Here is a 16,120-nt window from a genome sequence, read left to right as displayed (position 1 = left end):
AAATTTAGCAGGGCTGGCAGAGAAAAGTCAATTCTTGAAGAAAGTGATCTGCTTTTATGATTGAATGAATCGAGTAAATATGATATTAAAATATTTACGTATTTATTATTAGTATTTTATTTCATAATATTGGACATTAACCTTACTCAGTGAGAGATTAATGACCATCTCTCACGAGATTAAACAGACAGGACAGAGAGTGGCGTTAATTTCATAGTGTTGCAGTAAATTTGAGGTTGGGAGCATGCACTTGCCAATTTTTATAACGTTCACCAATGCAGATTTATGTTTCACTTTTTCGTGATAGTATTCAATATATATCCAGTTTTGTTGGATTCTTCTTGATATCTAAGAATAGTGCAATGTCATTGTAAACGTATGTTAACTTGTGTGAAACCAGTAATACGTCAGGATGATGAAGGAAAACCTTTGTAAGCACTGCTACATTAAATGAGGTGAAGTGAGCCAGACGAGTAATAAAATTCCAGCAGCATATTTGCAGTCTAAAGCTCTTCTTGTTTATGCATACGAATTTTGTTGGATGTTGCAGTCCGAAGACATCCAACAAAAATCATAAGAGTCCCATGAATGCAATTTCTGTCACATGTTGTAGTGAGATACTTTGTCGGGTGGAGATATTCGATAAAATTCGTATGTATCAATGGAAACTATTTGTTTCCATGTTCCTTCAGTTTGCCCAACAAAATGCCTTACTACGACGTCCGACAACTATCGGACTGCGCCACCTGCTCCCATCCCCTCCATCTGTTGACAGTTCTGTCTCCTTACTACTCCCATACGGACAAGAAAAAATGATAATTCAATGCATTTTCCACGTAATATTTAGAGGCATAACCTTTACTCCCCCGATGATATTATAGCTATGGTATCATCAGAGTAACGTCGTTCTGGCCCGATGAAACCATATGGTATCATGGTGCTGATTACGAAATGAATGTGCTTTTTGGACCCTCATACTCTTCTGTTTGGGTTGAAACTCTGACACAGGTTTGGAGCAAGCCTGGGTAAATTCATATTGATGACCAACCTCCCCCCCTCTCCGCAACATATCTATGACACATTTGCGAATAGTTTCACATTTTGGCTCATTATTCAACTTGTATGGCACCCAGGAACATGAAACAAGTTTCAATCTCTTTGGAATCGTCCATTCTTTGAAGAGAATACTAAGGTTTTTGCCTTCTCCCGAAAATAGCGAGAGAAGAGGGGGGTAAACTCCAGATTTTTGTTGTTTTTTTTCATTGAAAATCGGTGGTGACGCCCCCAAAACCCCCTTCCTCGGTTCGGCGATCTTAATTGTACACGGTTGTATGCTATGATGCTTTAGCTGAAAAACAAAAATTATCCGAAGTAGATTACTCCCATAGTGCGCGTTATAACAATTTTCCTCCAAAAATGCTAATTACCTATTTTTCGTAAAAGAAAAAAGGAAAACACATTTTGGCTTATTATTCAACTTGTATGACACCCAAGAACATGAAACATGTTTCATTCTCTTGAGAAATGTCCATTCTTTAAAAAGAATACTAAAGTTCGCGCCTTCTTCCCAAATAGCGGGAGAAGAGGGGGCAAACTCCAGATTATTATGTTTTTTTCATTGAAATTCGGGAGTCGCGCCCCCAACCCCCCTTCCTTGGTTAGGCGTTCTGAATTGTACACGGTTGTATGCTATGATGCTTTAGCTGAAAAACAAAAATTATCCGAAGTAGATTACTCCCATAGTGCCCGAGTTATAACAATTTTCCTCCAAAAATGCTAATTACCTATTTTTCGTAAAAGAAAAAAAGAAAACACATTTTGGCTTATTATTGAACTTGTATGACACCCAAGAACATGAAACATGTTTCATTCTCTTGAGAAATGTACATTCTTTAAAAAGAATACTAAAGTTCGCGCCTTCTTCCCAAATAGCGGGAGAAGAGGGGGCAAACTCCAGATTTTTACGGTTTTTTCATTGAAATTCGGGGGTCGCAGCCCCCCAAATCACCTTCCTCGGTTCTGCGTTCTGAATTGTACACGGTTGCATGCTATGATGTTTTAGCTGCAAAACAAAACTTATCCGAAGTAGATTGCTCCAATAGTGCCAGAGTTATAACAATTTTCGTCAAAGAGTGTTTGAAGTCAATGAAGACGATATTCCCTGACATTTCCCTGACTTTTTTTGACACCTCAAATTCCCTGACTTTTCCCGGTTTTCCAGGTTTTCCAGGTCTGTCGCCACCCTGTGGATATATTTATTGTCTGTAATTTTCCCCTTGACAGCTTGTATCCTAATTGTTACATTGGCTAGTTTCATCCACAGACTGCAAGAGACTTGCTTTATCATTCAACAATCTTAAGCCGGAAGTTGGTACTGATGTGTTTCCTCTCAGATGTATCTTGCAGTTGTCTGGCTCGCCGAACGTGGTTAATGACTCAAATTTTTCATCTTTTAGTTTTGTATAAATATATATGACATACAGAGCACTTTAGATTAATACAGTTACAGAATTATATGGGAGTAAGTAATCACTCAGACTCTGAAGTATGTGTTAACAGACATAAATAGAAGACGAACCATGTAAAAAATGCATGTGGACATTAATTAATTCGGAATTAAACAACCGGAACTCGAGCCATTTCTTTACCCACAATCGCTTATTGCTTTCTTTGTCTCTCACCCTGATGAACGAATATGACTCCCAAAGGCAATATCTCTATCAATACTTCGAAGAAATGGAACTCTAAAGGTTCTAAATGTTTAATGATTTTTCACAAGTTTTATAGGAGCATTAGGAAGTGCTTTAGAATACTAGAAACCATTGTGGAAGTAGTTAGAAGCTTGGAGAAAGTCATTAATGCAGTTCAAGGCTTCACTACTTCAGAGCCATAATTGGAATCTCTATCAAAATTTCGTACAATCGACGGACGGTAAGTCCACCCAGATTGAATTCTATAGGATATGAAAAATAATGAACCAACCCACATGTCCTTGCACATTAATTCTCGGTAACAATTTTGTAATGGCACAACACATCTCACTCGTTTATTTCATCATTTTTAACAATCGTACTCACGTTATTCTGCATTACGGAAGATTCTTCAAGGTTGCATTTTGCTTTTTTCATGAAAATAATTTCAATTTTTCACATTAACAGTAATTATTGTTCTTCCTTTTTTCGCTTGTGTAACACACAATATGGCGGGCTCAGCTTTAGTCGAGTTGTGCATCACCAGTAGGTATGCAGTGTTTCCAACCTTCTTCACCAAAAAATACCTACTTTCGTGTTCGTCACCTGCGCAAATTGTACATTATGCACGGATATTTTTTTTAACAATGCTTGCCTAACATAACCTAACCTTACCGGAAATGGTTCGTGGGGCTATCCATGAATGGTTTGTGGGGCTACCTGTGCATTTAACTATATTTGCACAGGTAGCCCCACAAACCATTGACGGATAGCCCCACGAACCATTTCAGGTACGGTTATGTTAGGTTGGGTTAGGCAAGCATAGTTAAATGCACAGGTAGTCCCACAAATCATTGATGGATAGCCCCACGAACCATCTTCAACACCCTCCAACAATCTAATGACGCACCCTGGACACGTCATCTTGTTCCAAAACAACGACGTGGTTCGAAACACTGACAGGGAGTTACGTCATCAAACATATGCAACATCCAGTACACGTAGAGGAAGCAAATAAAAGTAACGTCTATTGTGCGTTGGAGAGATATTTTTCTTGAAAAGCACATGAATTCCTGGTCAAATAGATTCCACGACGAAAGAAAACTCCTCCACGAACTTTCAAAATGCTACAGAAACTCATTTCCGGAAGTAGTTTCTTCTGTAAAAATGAAGAAATCTGGGTAACAGTTCGTTATATCGGAGACACATTTCTTCATTTTTACAGAAGAAACTACTTACGGAAATGAGTTTCTCTAAGGTTTCCAACGTTTGTCGAGGTATTTTCTTTCATCGTAGAATCTATTTGACCGGGAAATCATGTATTTTTCAAGAGAAATATCTCACAGACGCACAAGTGCAATTGTTTTTGCTACGTGAACTGCATGCTGTGTACGTTTGATGACATAAGCCCCTGACAGTGTTTCCAACCTCTTTTTCTTAACTATGCTTGTCTAACCTAACCTTAAATAGGAAATGGTTCGTGGGGTTATCCATCAGCTACCAGCATAATGTACAATTTTTCGGTGAAGAAGGTTGGAAACACTGAATACCTACAACGTGAGTCAAGATGCGCCCGCCATATTGTGTGTTAAGGAAGCGAAGAAATTAATACAAAAAATCGCTCTGTATGTGAAAAATTGTTTGTTTTCGTTTAAAAATCATAATGGCACGTTGAACTATGTTCCGCAATACACAATTGGTAAGTACGAACCATGCGAAACACAAACTATACGATTTTAATGTGTCTCCTATATAACAAACTGTTACCCTTTGTGGTAAATTTGCTCAATGTGTATTCGCATTTTATAGAAATCCATGCAATTTATCATGGCACAGTGCTGTAGTTGGCGCACATTTTTCTTCAAAACCGTATGAACTTTCAGGATTACCGACACTGGACATATCTCTGCCTTGCACTCCCAATTTATTTCATACATTTAATAAATATCACACTACTCTTATGATCATACTTTGTACTGTTTCTGCAGAAATTTTCGATAACACTACAATTAACTGCTCTTGCTCGAACCAGCTGTAAAGCTGAACATAAACACCGCTGACTCATCTTTCTTAAGCAACTTTCCATAAACCAGCCACAGACGTAAATACACAGACACACAAAACAAAATATACCCTTTGCCAACCACAGATTATATACTACGCAACGCATCGTTCTCTGTGATCGTTTGGTTCTATTTGTTCGTTCACGTTCAAGATTTCATCACATTTGTTTAACCAAATTTGAAAGAGATATCAATCCCTTAAAAAGGTAAAGTGCTCCCCTGTGCTTAGCCCCACGCCATGAAGACGTATAATGGGTGTGGGTTTCTTGATCCGGTCGTGAGTGGGCTGATGCGATCAGCATCACGCCCCTGACCGCCTTTACCCCCCCCCCCCAGGGTTTCCCTCAGGTACCCATGTTATTCGACGCGATATATTAATCCCTTTTAGCTCAAATTATGTAAATAATAATAAAATCAGAACAATTTTTCTATAATAGAATAAAGAGTCATCCTCTGAGGAGGTCACATGCGAAACATTGGGCGAATCGAAACGAAAGTGCAGTGCAGACAACTCGTTTAAAACATTTTTTTAAAATAGAAAATATACCACTTATCAGCATAATAATGGATTGTTTTTCAACTAAGCGCAAGCTGTAGATTATACGGCAACTTTATTTAAAGTTTCATATATGTTTGTCTTTTTTTCACAAATATTTTTATTTTTAGGAAAATGTGTCCAGGAAACGTCACGATTACTTTTCGATTTCGAGAAGAGATATAAAAAATAATGATAATAAATTAATAATATATTTCTAAATATCGTTATAGGTGTATATGCATTATCATTTACTGCAAATATTCATTTAAATCTCTCCAGTACTGTCGTAAATTGATCATTGCTGCAGGAATAATTCTGAAAGTGGAAATGATGATTTTCAGTAAAAACAACATTGTTTTGCAGCTGCATTAGCTAATAATTCAGGATCCACTTCCTGCGCGTAACATTTTTTAGACACGAAAGAAAATTTCAGTACATTTATCGGGAATACTGTAACAGGCAAGCGTAATTAGGACTACAACCAATAACATTTTAGATCTTGAACTACGTTGGTAAAGCAGAATAACTGATCTACAATGTTATTGGTTGTTCGAGTTGGGAGTTGTAGAATTTCGCGAATTGATGTTTTCGTGATCGCGCACTTGTATTTGTGCGACCGCGACGTGTGTGTACAGATTAAAAAGTTCTAAGTGTTACATTTTGCATAGTTCTGTATGTGATTAAATCGCGCAGAGAGTGAAAAAAGGAAAGTAGTCATTTAAGGTTCAGTGCGACTTGGAATAAAAATATTGTTGTTGAGCGACAAAAGATTTCTATGCGCCTATGTATCTAGTGCTTATACGTGCGATCCTATTTTGGTTCGACTACCGCGGTTATATATTATTTTTTTGTTAGTGATGAAAGTGCGATATGTGAAACACTCACCTTTACCATCTGTACAAGAGGAGACGTATGAAATTTTACAAACTTGGTTGAAGGGTAAGCAACAAATTTTTGTCTACGTGCAAGAAATCATGTTCCTGAAGTTAGCGATAAGCGATAAAAATGAGCAGTGTTGCATTCCACCGAGAGGGATTTTCCGTTGTATCCTTCGGTACAAAGGCCGAAGGATACATTGGCATTGATTCGCTTGTAATATGCCTAAGCAGTGCAATGAATCACAAACAGAGATGCATGTAAATGTGTTGTAAACTTTTAACATAAAGAGAAGAACATTTTCTCTTAAAATGAGAGAGTAAGACATATTTCCGTATTCATTGGATATCTTTACGTGTAATAAATTCTTTTGCCGCGATTTCTCAAAAAGTGGACAGCGGCTCGACACGATGCACACATTAATCTAAAAAATTGATATTTTTTGTCCACCAATTTGATTCAAAATCACGTATTTTGATCCCACAATCTTCAGATCTCGGAAATCTTCTTCGAAAAGCAGACCAATGTTCGCGTCGCGATTTCTCAAGAAGCGGAGAGCGACTCAAGACGATACCCACATATATCGACAGAATAAACATCAATCTACCCAATTCATATTTTTGGTCCACCAATTTTCTTCAAAATCACGTTTTTTGAACCCACAATCTTCAGATCACAGAAAACTTTTTCGAAATGCAGACTAATGTTCGCACCACGATTTCTCAAGAAGCGAAAAGCGACTCAACACGATACCCACATATACCGACAGAACAAACATCAACCTACCCAATTCATATTTTTTGTCCACCAATTTTCTTCAAAATCACGTTTTTTGAACCCACAATCTTCAGATCACAGAATACTTCTTCGATAAGCAGGCCAATGTTCGCGTCGCGATTTCTCAAGAAGCTGAGAGCGATTCAACACAATACCCACATATATCGTCAGAATAAACATCAATCTACCCAATTCATATTTTTTGTCCACCAATTTTCTTCAAAATCACGTATTTTGAATCCACAATCTTCAGATCACAGAAAACTTTTTTTAAAAGCAGACCAATGGTCGCGCCGCGATTTCTCAAGAAGCGGGAAGCGACTCAACACGATACCCACATATATCGACAGAATAAACATCAATCTACCCAATTCATATTTTCTGTCCACCAACTTTCTTCAATATCTCGTATTTTGAACCCACAATCTTAAGACCACAGAAAACTTCTTCGAAAAGCAGACCAATGTTCGCGCCGCGATTTCTCAAGAAGAGGTCAGCGACTCAACACGATACACACACGTATCGGCAGAATAGACATCAATTTACCCAATTCATATTTTCTGTCCACCAATTTTCTTCGAAATCACGTTTTTTTAACCCACAATCTTGAAATCACAATAAACTTCGAAAATCAGACCAATGTTCGCGCCGCGATTTCTCAAGAAGCGCACGTCGACTGAACACCATACACACATGTATAGACAGAATAAACATCAGTCTACACAATTCATATTTTCTGTCCACCAATTTCCTTCAACTATGAAGATAAAACATGTATTATGTAATATGTTCTTAAACTGATTAAATGAGAAAGTGCTAAGTTTTAATTAAGGGACTATCATTACGCATCGAAGCCAATGATTGGACTAGTATGATGAAACAGACTGATTTTGGTATATCTGTGGGGTTCATTTTCAAACTTTATTGCTTTTTTGACACTATTTGAAAGAAACAAATTCCTTGCCAGAGAGGCAGCCACCTCTTCCCTCATTATATTCTCCTGTGAAAGACAGGAGACTGTGTTCTATCTTTCACAGGAGAATATAATGAGGGAAGAGGTGCTTGGCTGCCTCTCTGGCAAGGAATTTCTTTCTTTCAAATAGTGTCAAAAAAGCAATCAAGTTTGAAAATGAACCCCACAGATATACCAAAATCAGTCTGTTTCATCATACTAGTCCAATCATTGGCTTCCATGCGTAATGATAGTCCCTTAATTAAAACTTAGCACTTTCTCATTTAATTAGTTTAAGAACATATTACATAATACATGTTTTATCTTCATAGTTGAAGGAAATTGGTGGACAGAAAATACGAATTGGGTAAATTGATGTCTATTCTGTCGATACGTGTGTGTATCGTGTTGAGTCGCTGACCACTTCTTGAGAAATCGCGGCGCGAACATTGGTCTGCTTTTCGAAGAAGTTTTCTGTGGTCTTAAGATTGTGGGTTCAAAATACGTGATATTGAAGAAAGTTGGTGGACAGAAAATATGAATTGGGTAGATTGATGTTTATTCTGTCGATATATGTGGGTATCGTGTTGAGTCGCTTCCCGCTTCTTGAGAAATCGCGGCGCGAACATTAGTCTGCTTTTCGAAAAAGTTCTCTGTGATCTGAAGATTGTGGGTTCAAAATACGTGATTCTGAAGAAAATTGGTGAACGAAAAATATGAATTGGGTAGATTAATGTTTATTCTGTCGATATATGTGGGTATCGCGTTGAGTCGCTTCCCGCTTCTTGAGAAATCGCGGCGCGAACATTGGTCTGCTTTTAAAAAAAAAAGTTTTCTGTGATCTGAAGATTGTGGGTTTAAAATACATGATTTTGAAGCAAATTGGTGTACAAAAAATATGAATTGTGTAGATTGATGTTTATTCTGTCGATGCATGTGGGTGTCGTGTTGTGTCGACATGCGCTTCTTGAGAAATCGCGGCGCGACCATTGGTCTGCTTTTCGAAAAAGTTTTCTGTGATCTGAAGATTGTGGGTTCAAAATATGCGATTTTCAAGCACATTGGGGGACAAGTTTTATGTGATCTGAAGATTGTGGGTTCAAAATACGCGATTTTCAAGCACATTGGAGGACAACTTTTCTATTTACTAAAGTTGCAATTTACCGAGAGGGATTTTAAATTGTATCATTCGGCACGAAGGGGGGACATACATGGAATTGATTCGCTTGTAATACGCCTAAGCAGTGCAATGAATCACAAACAGACATGCATGTAAATATGTTGCAAACTTTTAACATGAAGAGAACATTTTCTCTTAAAATCAGTGAGTAAGACATATTTCCGTAATCATGGGATATATTTGCGTGTACTAAATTCTCATGAGGCGATTTCTCAAGAAGTGGAGAGCGGCTCAACACGATACACATATATCTACCCAATTCATATTTTTTGTTCACAAATTTGCTTCAAAATCACGTATTTTGATCCCACAATCTTCAGATCTCAAAAATCTTCTTCGAAAAGCAAACCAATGTTCGCGTCGCGATTTCTCAAGAAGCGGAGAGCGACTCAACACGATACCCACATATATCGACAGAAGAAACATCAGTCTACCCAATTCATATTTTTTGTCCACCAATTTGCTTCAAAATCACGTATTTTGAACAAAAAAATCTTCAGATCACAGAAAACTTCTTCCAAAAGCAGACCAATGTTCGCGTTGCGATTTCTCAAGAACCAGTCAACGACTTAACACGATACACACATGTGTCGACAGAATAAACATCATTCTACCCAATTCATATTTTTTGTCCATCAATTTACTTCAAAATCACGTATTTTGAACAAAAAAATCTTCTGATCACAGAAAACTTCTTCCAAAAGCAGATCAATGTTCGCGCTCCGATTTCTCAAGAACCAGTCAGCGACTTTACACGATACACATGTATGAAGAGAATAAACATCAATCTACCCAATTCATATTTTTTGTCCACCAATTTGCTTCAAAATCACGTATTTAGAAATCACAATCTCCACATCACAGAAAAATTCTTCGACAAGCAGACCAATGTTCGCGTCGCGATTTCTCAAGAAGCGGAGAGCGAATCAACACCATACAACATGTATCGACAGAAGAAACATCAATCTACCAAATTCATATTTTCTGTCCACCAATTTTCTTCAAAATCACGAATTTTGAACCCACAATCTTGAGATCACAGAATTTTTTTTCGAAAATCAGACCAATGTTCGCGCCGCGATTTCTCAAGAAGTGGTCAGCGACTCAACACGATACACACACGTATCGGCAGAATAGACATCAATTTACCCAATTCATATTTTCTGTCCACCAATTTTCTTCGAAATCACGTTTTTTTAACCCACAATCTTGAAATCACAGAAAACTTCTTCGAAAATCAGACCAATGTTCGCGCCGCGATTTCTCAAGAAGCGCACGTCGACTGAACACCATACACACATGTATAGACAGAAAAAACATCAGTCTACACAATTCATATTTTCTGTCCACCAATTTCCTTCAACTATGAAGATAAAACATGTATTATGTAATATGTTCTTAAACTGATTAAATGAGAAAGTGCTACGTTTTAATTAAGGGACTATCATTACGCATGGAAGCCAATGATTGGACTAGTATGATGAAACAGACTGATTTTGGTATATCTGTGGGGTTCATTTTCAAACTTTATTGCTTTTTTGACACTATTTGAAAGAAACAAATTCCTTGCCAGAGAGGCAGCCACCTCTTCCCTCATTATATTCTCCTGTGAAAGACAGGAGACTGTGTTCTATCTTTCACAGGAGAATATAATGAGGGAAGAGGTGGCTTGGCTGCCTCTCTGGCAAGGAATTTCTTTCTTTCAAATAGTGTCAAAAAAGCAATCAAGTTTGAAAATGAACCCCACAGATATACCAAAATCAGTCTGTTTCATCATACTAGTCCAATCATTGGCTTCCATGCGTAATGATAGTCCCTTAATTAAAACTTAGCACTTTCTCATTTAATTAGTTTAAGAACATATTACATAATACATGTTTTATCTTCATAATTGAAGCAAATTGGTGGACAGAAAATATGAATTGGGTATATTGATGTTTATTCTGTGGATACATGTGTGTATCGTGTTGAGTCGACGTGCGCTTCTTGAGAAATCGCGGCGCGAACATTGGTCTGCTTATCGAATAAGTTGTCTGTGATATAAAGATTGTAGGTTCAAAATACGTGATTTTGAAAAAAATTGGTGGAAAAAAATATAAATTGGGTATATTGATGTTTATTCTGTCGATACATGTATCGTGTTGAGCCGCTCTCCCCTTCTTGAGATATCGCGGAAACAGAATTTCTTACATGTAAATATATCTCAGGTGTGTCAGATGCATATCAGTCCTTGTCAAGGTCAAAACTCATTCCGCTTGAAAGCTAGTAGTCTTGAAGCGGAAAGTGTTTTGATCTTGACAAGGAAATCTGAACCCCTCTGTGGTGATTGATTATCTGTTAGCACAGCATGCTTTCCTTCTTGGTGTTTGGAAGGGGTCGTAATGAAAGTGAAAACGATCCCGTTAACCTTCAAATTGTGAAGCGTGCCACCTAAGGTTATGCTCCTTTTCTGCATTATACCAATTTATTTATTTCCTCTTTTCCCGAACACCCTTGGTGAAAGGGCATGAAAATTCGGAGTTGGTAGTGCATTTTGCCTGATTTATGGAGGAGAAGCATTGAAATAAGTGATGCTCTGAATATTACATTTGTTTGATGTAGGTTTGTATCTATTACATATTTCTAGGCAAACTTTCAAGTATCTGGCATTTATTGAATTTGTACAAAATACCGAAAGTTGGTACGCCAAAATTCGACAATTATCGGATGCGTAAAAGGTTCAGATTTCATCCGACAAGCTGTCGCACTAAATGCCGATAAATGTTGTATGCATGAAAGAGACATCAGTACACTGGCGTTCGCAAAGGGGAGTCTGAGGCAACAACCTCTCCCGAAATTTTGAATATTTTAAAATGAAAGCAGTAAAGAACACAGGAAAAACCGAAGTGGTAATTACAAACCCTCATTGAAACAACCCCGATTACATTTTCCTTTGAACAACTTTAAAAACAACGGTTGAAAATGATACGAAATCTTATTGTGTATTCCCCCCTTCCCCAGATAGGGATGAATAATTGATGTCCAAGTTGAGGCTCGAATCTGGAACCTTCGGTGGATAGATCGTTACTCGATCGCTTAATGCCCTCTGCCGCCGTGGTGAAAAGTACTCGTTACATATCAACTGTAAACAATTGATTTTTTATTTTATCAAGGATGTTACTGGAAAGCTGTTTTTCTTTGATATTTTATTAAGGTTTGTTTAAAGTCCATTTCACGCACAGATAGTCCAATCGGGGCTGGGATACGAATTGTGCATCGAACTCGGGACCCCTTTATTACAAGTTAACGACGTTAACACTACGCCATCCGGTAGGTGTACGAAGTCCTCCGAAAAGCACAGAATAATCGCGAATTTGCCATTTCTGCTGGAAAATCCTTTCCTATAGAGTAGTAACAAGAAATGTCCATTTATAATGAAGGGTGCCCGGATTAGATTCCCTGTAGGAGCTCGGACAATTATTGGAATTGTATCGTAAACAGTGGGACGAGTTCACATTAGCTTAAAACCAGATGGATTGAAAATGAACATTTCTTTTCTGCTTCCGATTGCGAAAATCCAAGGTCAGAGGCCACACTACCTACAGATCTCACTCTGACACAAAGAAGCAAGACACCCGATACCCGGGGGGGGGGGGGGGTGTCACATAGTGGTTCCAGGGTGTCGACAGACCTGGAAAACCGGGAAAAGTCAGGGAATTTAAGGTGTCAAAAAAAGTCAGGGAATTTCGTTTTCATTGACTTTTTTTATTATTTATTTATTTATTTATTTAAAGATATCGTTATAGAACTCTGCACGGGAACAGGAAATCTCGTTCGTGACTTTTAGGCCCCTTTTATGCGCAACACAACCACGGCGCCAGAAACCAGTGATGGCAGGAGGAGAGAGAGAGAGAGAGAGCGAGAGAGAGAGAGAAATTTCTCTCGCCCGGGCATTTTAAATTCGAACACTCTTTGGAGGAAAATTGTTATAACTCGGGCACTATAGGAGCAATCTACTTCGGATAACTTTTGTTTTGCAGCTAAAACATCAGCGCATGCATCCGTGTACAATTCAGAAGACCGGACCGAGGAAGGGGGGGCTTGGGGGAGGGGGCACGTCCCCCGAATTTCAAGGGGAAAAAACATAAAAATCTGGAGTTTGCCCCCTCTTCTCCCGCTCTTTTGTGGAGAAGTCGCTAACTTTAGTATTCTTTTAAAAAAAGGGACATTTCTCAAGAGATTGAAACATGTTTCATGTTCTTGGGTGCCATAAAAGTTGAATAATAAGCCAAAATGTGTTTTTTTGGTTTTTTTTTACGAAAAATCGGTAATTTCCATTTTTGGAGGAAAATTATTATAACTCGGGCACTATGGGAGCAATCTACTTCGGATAAGTTTTGTTTTGCAGCTAGAACATCAGAGCATGCAACCGTGTACAATTCAGAACGCCGAACCGAGGAAGGGGGGTTTGGGGGCGAGACCACCAAATTTCAATGAAAAAACCATAAAAATCTGGAGTTTGCCCCCTCTTCTCCCACTATTTGGGAAGAAGGTGCGAACTTTAATATTATTTTCAAAGAATGGACATTTCTCAAGCGAATGAAACATGTTTCATGTTCTTGGGTGCCATACAAGTTGCATAATAAGCCAAAATGTGATTTTTTTTATTTTTTACGAAAAATAGGTAATTTGCATTTTTTGAGGAAAATTGTTATAACCCGAACACTATGGGAGCAAACTACTTCGGATAAGTTTTGTTTTGCAGCTAAAACATCATAGCATGCAGCCTTGTACAATTCAGAACGCCGAACCGAGGAAGGGGGGTTTGGGGGCGAGACCACCAAATTTCTATGAAAAAAACATAAAAATCTGGAGTTTGCTCCCTCTCCTCCCGCTATTTTGGGGAAATGGCGCAAACCTTAGTATTCTCTTTAAGGAATGGACGTTTCCAAAGATATTGAAAAATATTTGATGTTCCTGGGTGCCATACAAGTTGAATAATGAGCCAAAATGTGAAAAACTGTTTGAAAATGTGGCATGGATATGTTGCGGAGAGGGGGGAGGTTGGTCATCAATATGAATTTCCCAGGTTTGCCCCAGACCTGTGTCAGAGTTTCCACCCAAACATAAGAGTATGAAGGTCCATAGAGCACATTGAATTATCATTTTTTCTTGTCCGTATGGGACTAGAAAGGGGACTTGTCAACTGATGGATGAGATAAGAGCGGGTGGCGCCGTCCGATATTTGTCGGACGTCGTAGTAAGGCATTTTGTTGGGCAAACTGAAGGAACATGGAAACAAATAGGTTCCATTGATACATACGATTTTTGTCGAATATTGCCACCCGACAAAGTATCTCACTACAACATGCGACAGAAATTTCATGTACTGCAACATCAAACAAAAATCGCATGCATAAAGAAGAAGAGCTTTAAACTGTAAATATGCTGCTGGAATTTTATTACTCTTCTGGCTCACTTCACCTTATTTAATGTAGCAGTGCTTACAAGGTTTTCTTTCACCATCCTGACGTATTACTGGTTTCGAACAAGTTAACATACGTTTACAATGACGTTGCCTATTCATAGATATCAAGAAGAATCCAACCAAATGGGAGATGTATTGAATACTATCACGAAAAAGTTGAACATAAATCTGCATTGGTGAAAGTTATAAAAAATGGCAAGTGCATGCTCCCAACCTCAAATTTACTGCAACACTAGTATTGCAATGAAATTAACGCCACTTTCTGTCCTGTCTGTTTAAACTCGTGGGAGATGGTCATTACTCTATCACTGAGTGAAGTTAATGTCCAATTTTATGAAATAAAATACTAATAATAAATACGAAAATATTTTAATATATTTACTCGAATCATTCAATCACAAAAGCAGATCACTCTCTTCAAGAATTGACTTTTCTCTGCCAGCCCTGCTAAATTTTCACTTTCCATCTACTGATTTATACGAGGGGTGGCCAGAAAATAATTTCCGATTATTGGGGATATTGATTTTTCGCAAACGCCAAAACCGTGAAAAATGGTAATTGCTGCGAAGTTATGTTCAGGAATGTGCAGTGATGTCTGGACACATTTTTCGCCCGTTCGAAATATCGAAATAATGCGAATTTGGCATAAAATGCGAATTGTTGGCGTTTTTAGCGATTTCTTTTAAAGACATGTCCTAAAACAAAGAAAAATTCCATGAAATCCAACATTCTTGTCTTTTCTAGGCCATGTTTGTGTACATAGAACATGCAAGTTTTCCAACATTTTACTCAAGAATAAACTATAGAGTTATACGTACATGTAATAATTCCGACAGCCACATTAAATCATGTATTTCCCACGATTTTTTCAACTTCTAGCAAAACAATTTGCATCACAGAACAAAGTAGCGGGGTTCTAATAGGAGATCGAGTGCGTATCTACCGTCACACGGGAGCCACATCTTCGTATTTGTCGCACGATATATGTTTTGAATTACCAAGCTAAGTGCGCACCATCGGCATTTGTCGAGCGAGTAATAATTGAGCTCAGTCGTTAGGGCGTCTGACTACTATGCGAGAGACCCGGATCGATTCCCTGCGGGGGAGAACCTGAATGATCATATGAAGCTGGTACCTTGAGGAAACTTTGAGGGATAAAGGTAGCCAGGAGCGTGATGCTGATCACATCACCCCCACCTTCAGCCGTGATCAAGAAAGTGTGGGGCCTTAACTCCACACCCCTATACACCTTCATGGAAAAGTGCAGGGGAACACTTTACTTTTACTTCCTCCAAAATCTGTTCCAACATATCAAACTGTCACGAAAATGCGTAGACCATGTGACCTACAATTTAAAATAATAGTTTAAAAGCACTATGGAGTATTAAGTTTCGGTATATTTGGCAGAAAAATGTTCTAACACAAAATATATCGGTATCTGTCACGTGAGATTGATTGATTTAATTTTTTTGGGTGCGTCGCCACTTATGGTTATTATGCACCCTTCAGTATATACGGCGAAAATAACATTATCTAAAACCCTTACCTTGAAATTAAAAAAGGGGTATGGAAAATAA

General features: G+C 38.2%; 1 protein-coding gene across 1 annotated transcript in view; it reads right to left on the bottom strand.

The window, feature by feature from the left end:
• Positions 1-4,796, bottom strand: part of LOC145990308 (long-chain specific acyl-CoA dehydrogenase, mitochondrial-like) — a 46,720-nt gene extending 41,924 nt beyond the window's left edge. The window contains exon 1 of the mRNA XM_083126005.1: positions 4,661-4,796. Within this exon, the coding sequence (XP_082982131.1) occupies positions 4,661-4,776 (116 nt within the window). The 5' untranslated portion in view covers positions 4,777-4,796. The remainder of the gene's footprint in view (positions 1-4,660) is intronic.
• Between the last annotated feature and the right edge of the window lie 11,324 nt (positions 4,797-16,120).

Source organism: Lepisma saccharinum, chromosome 1 (genome assembly GCF_977018435.1).
Source record: "Lepisma saccharinum chromosome 1, izLepSacc3.1, whole genome shotgun sequence".
NCBI classification, from domain to species: domain Eukaryota; kingdom Metazoa; phylum Arthropoda; class Insecta; order Zygentoma; family Lepismatidae; genus Lepisma; species Lepisma saccharinum.
This window is presented reverse-complemented; position numbering and strand designations above follow the sequence as displayed.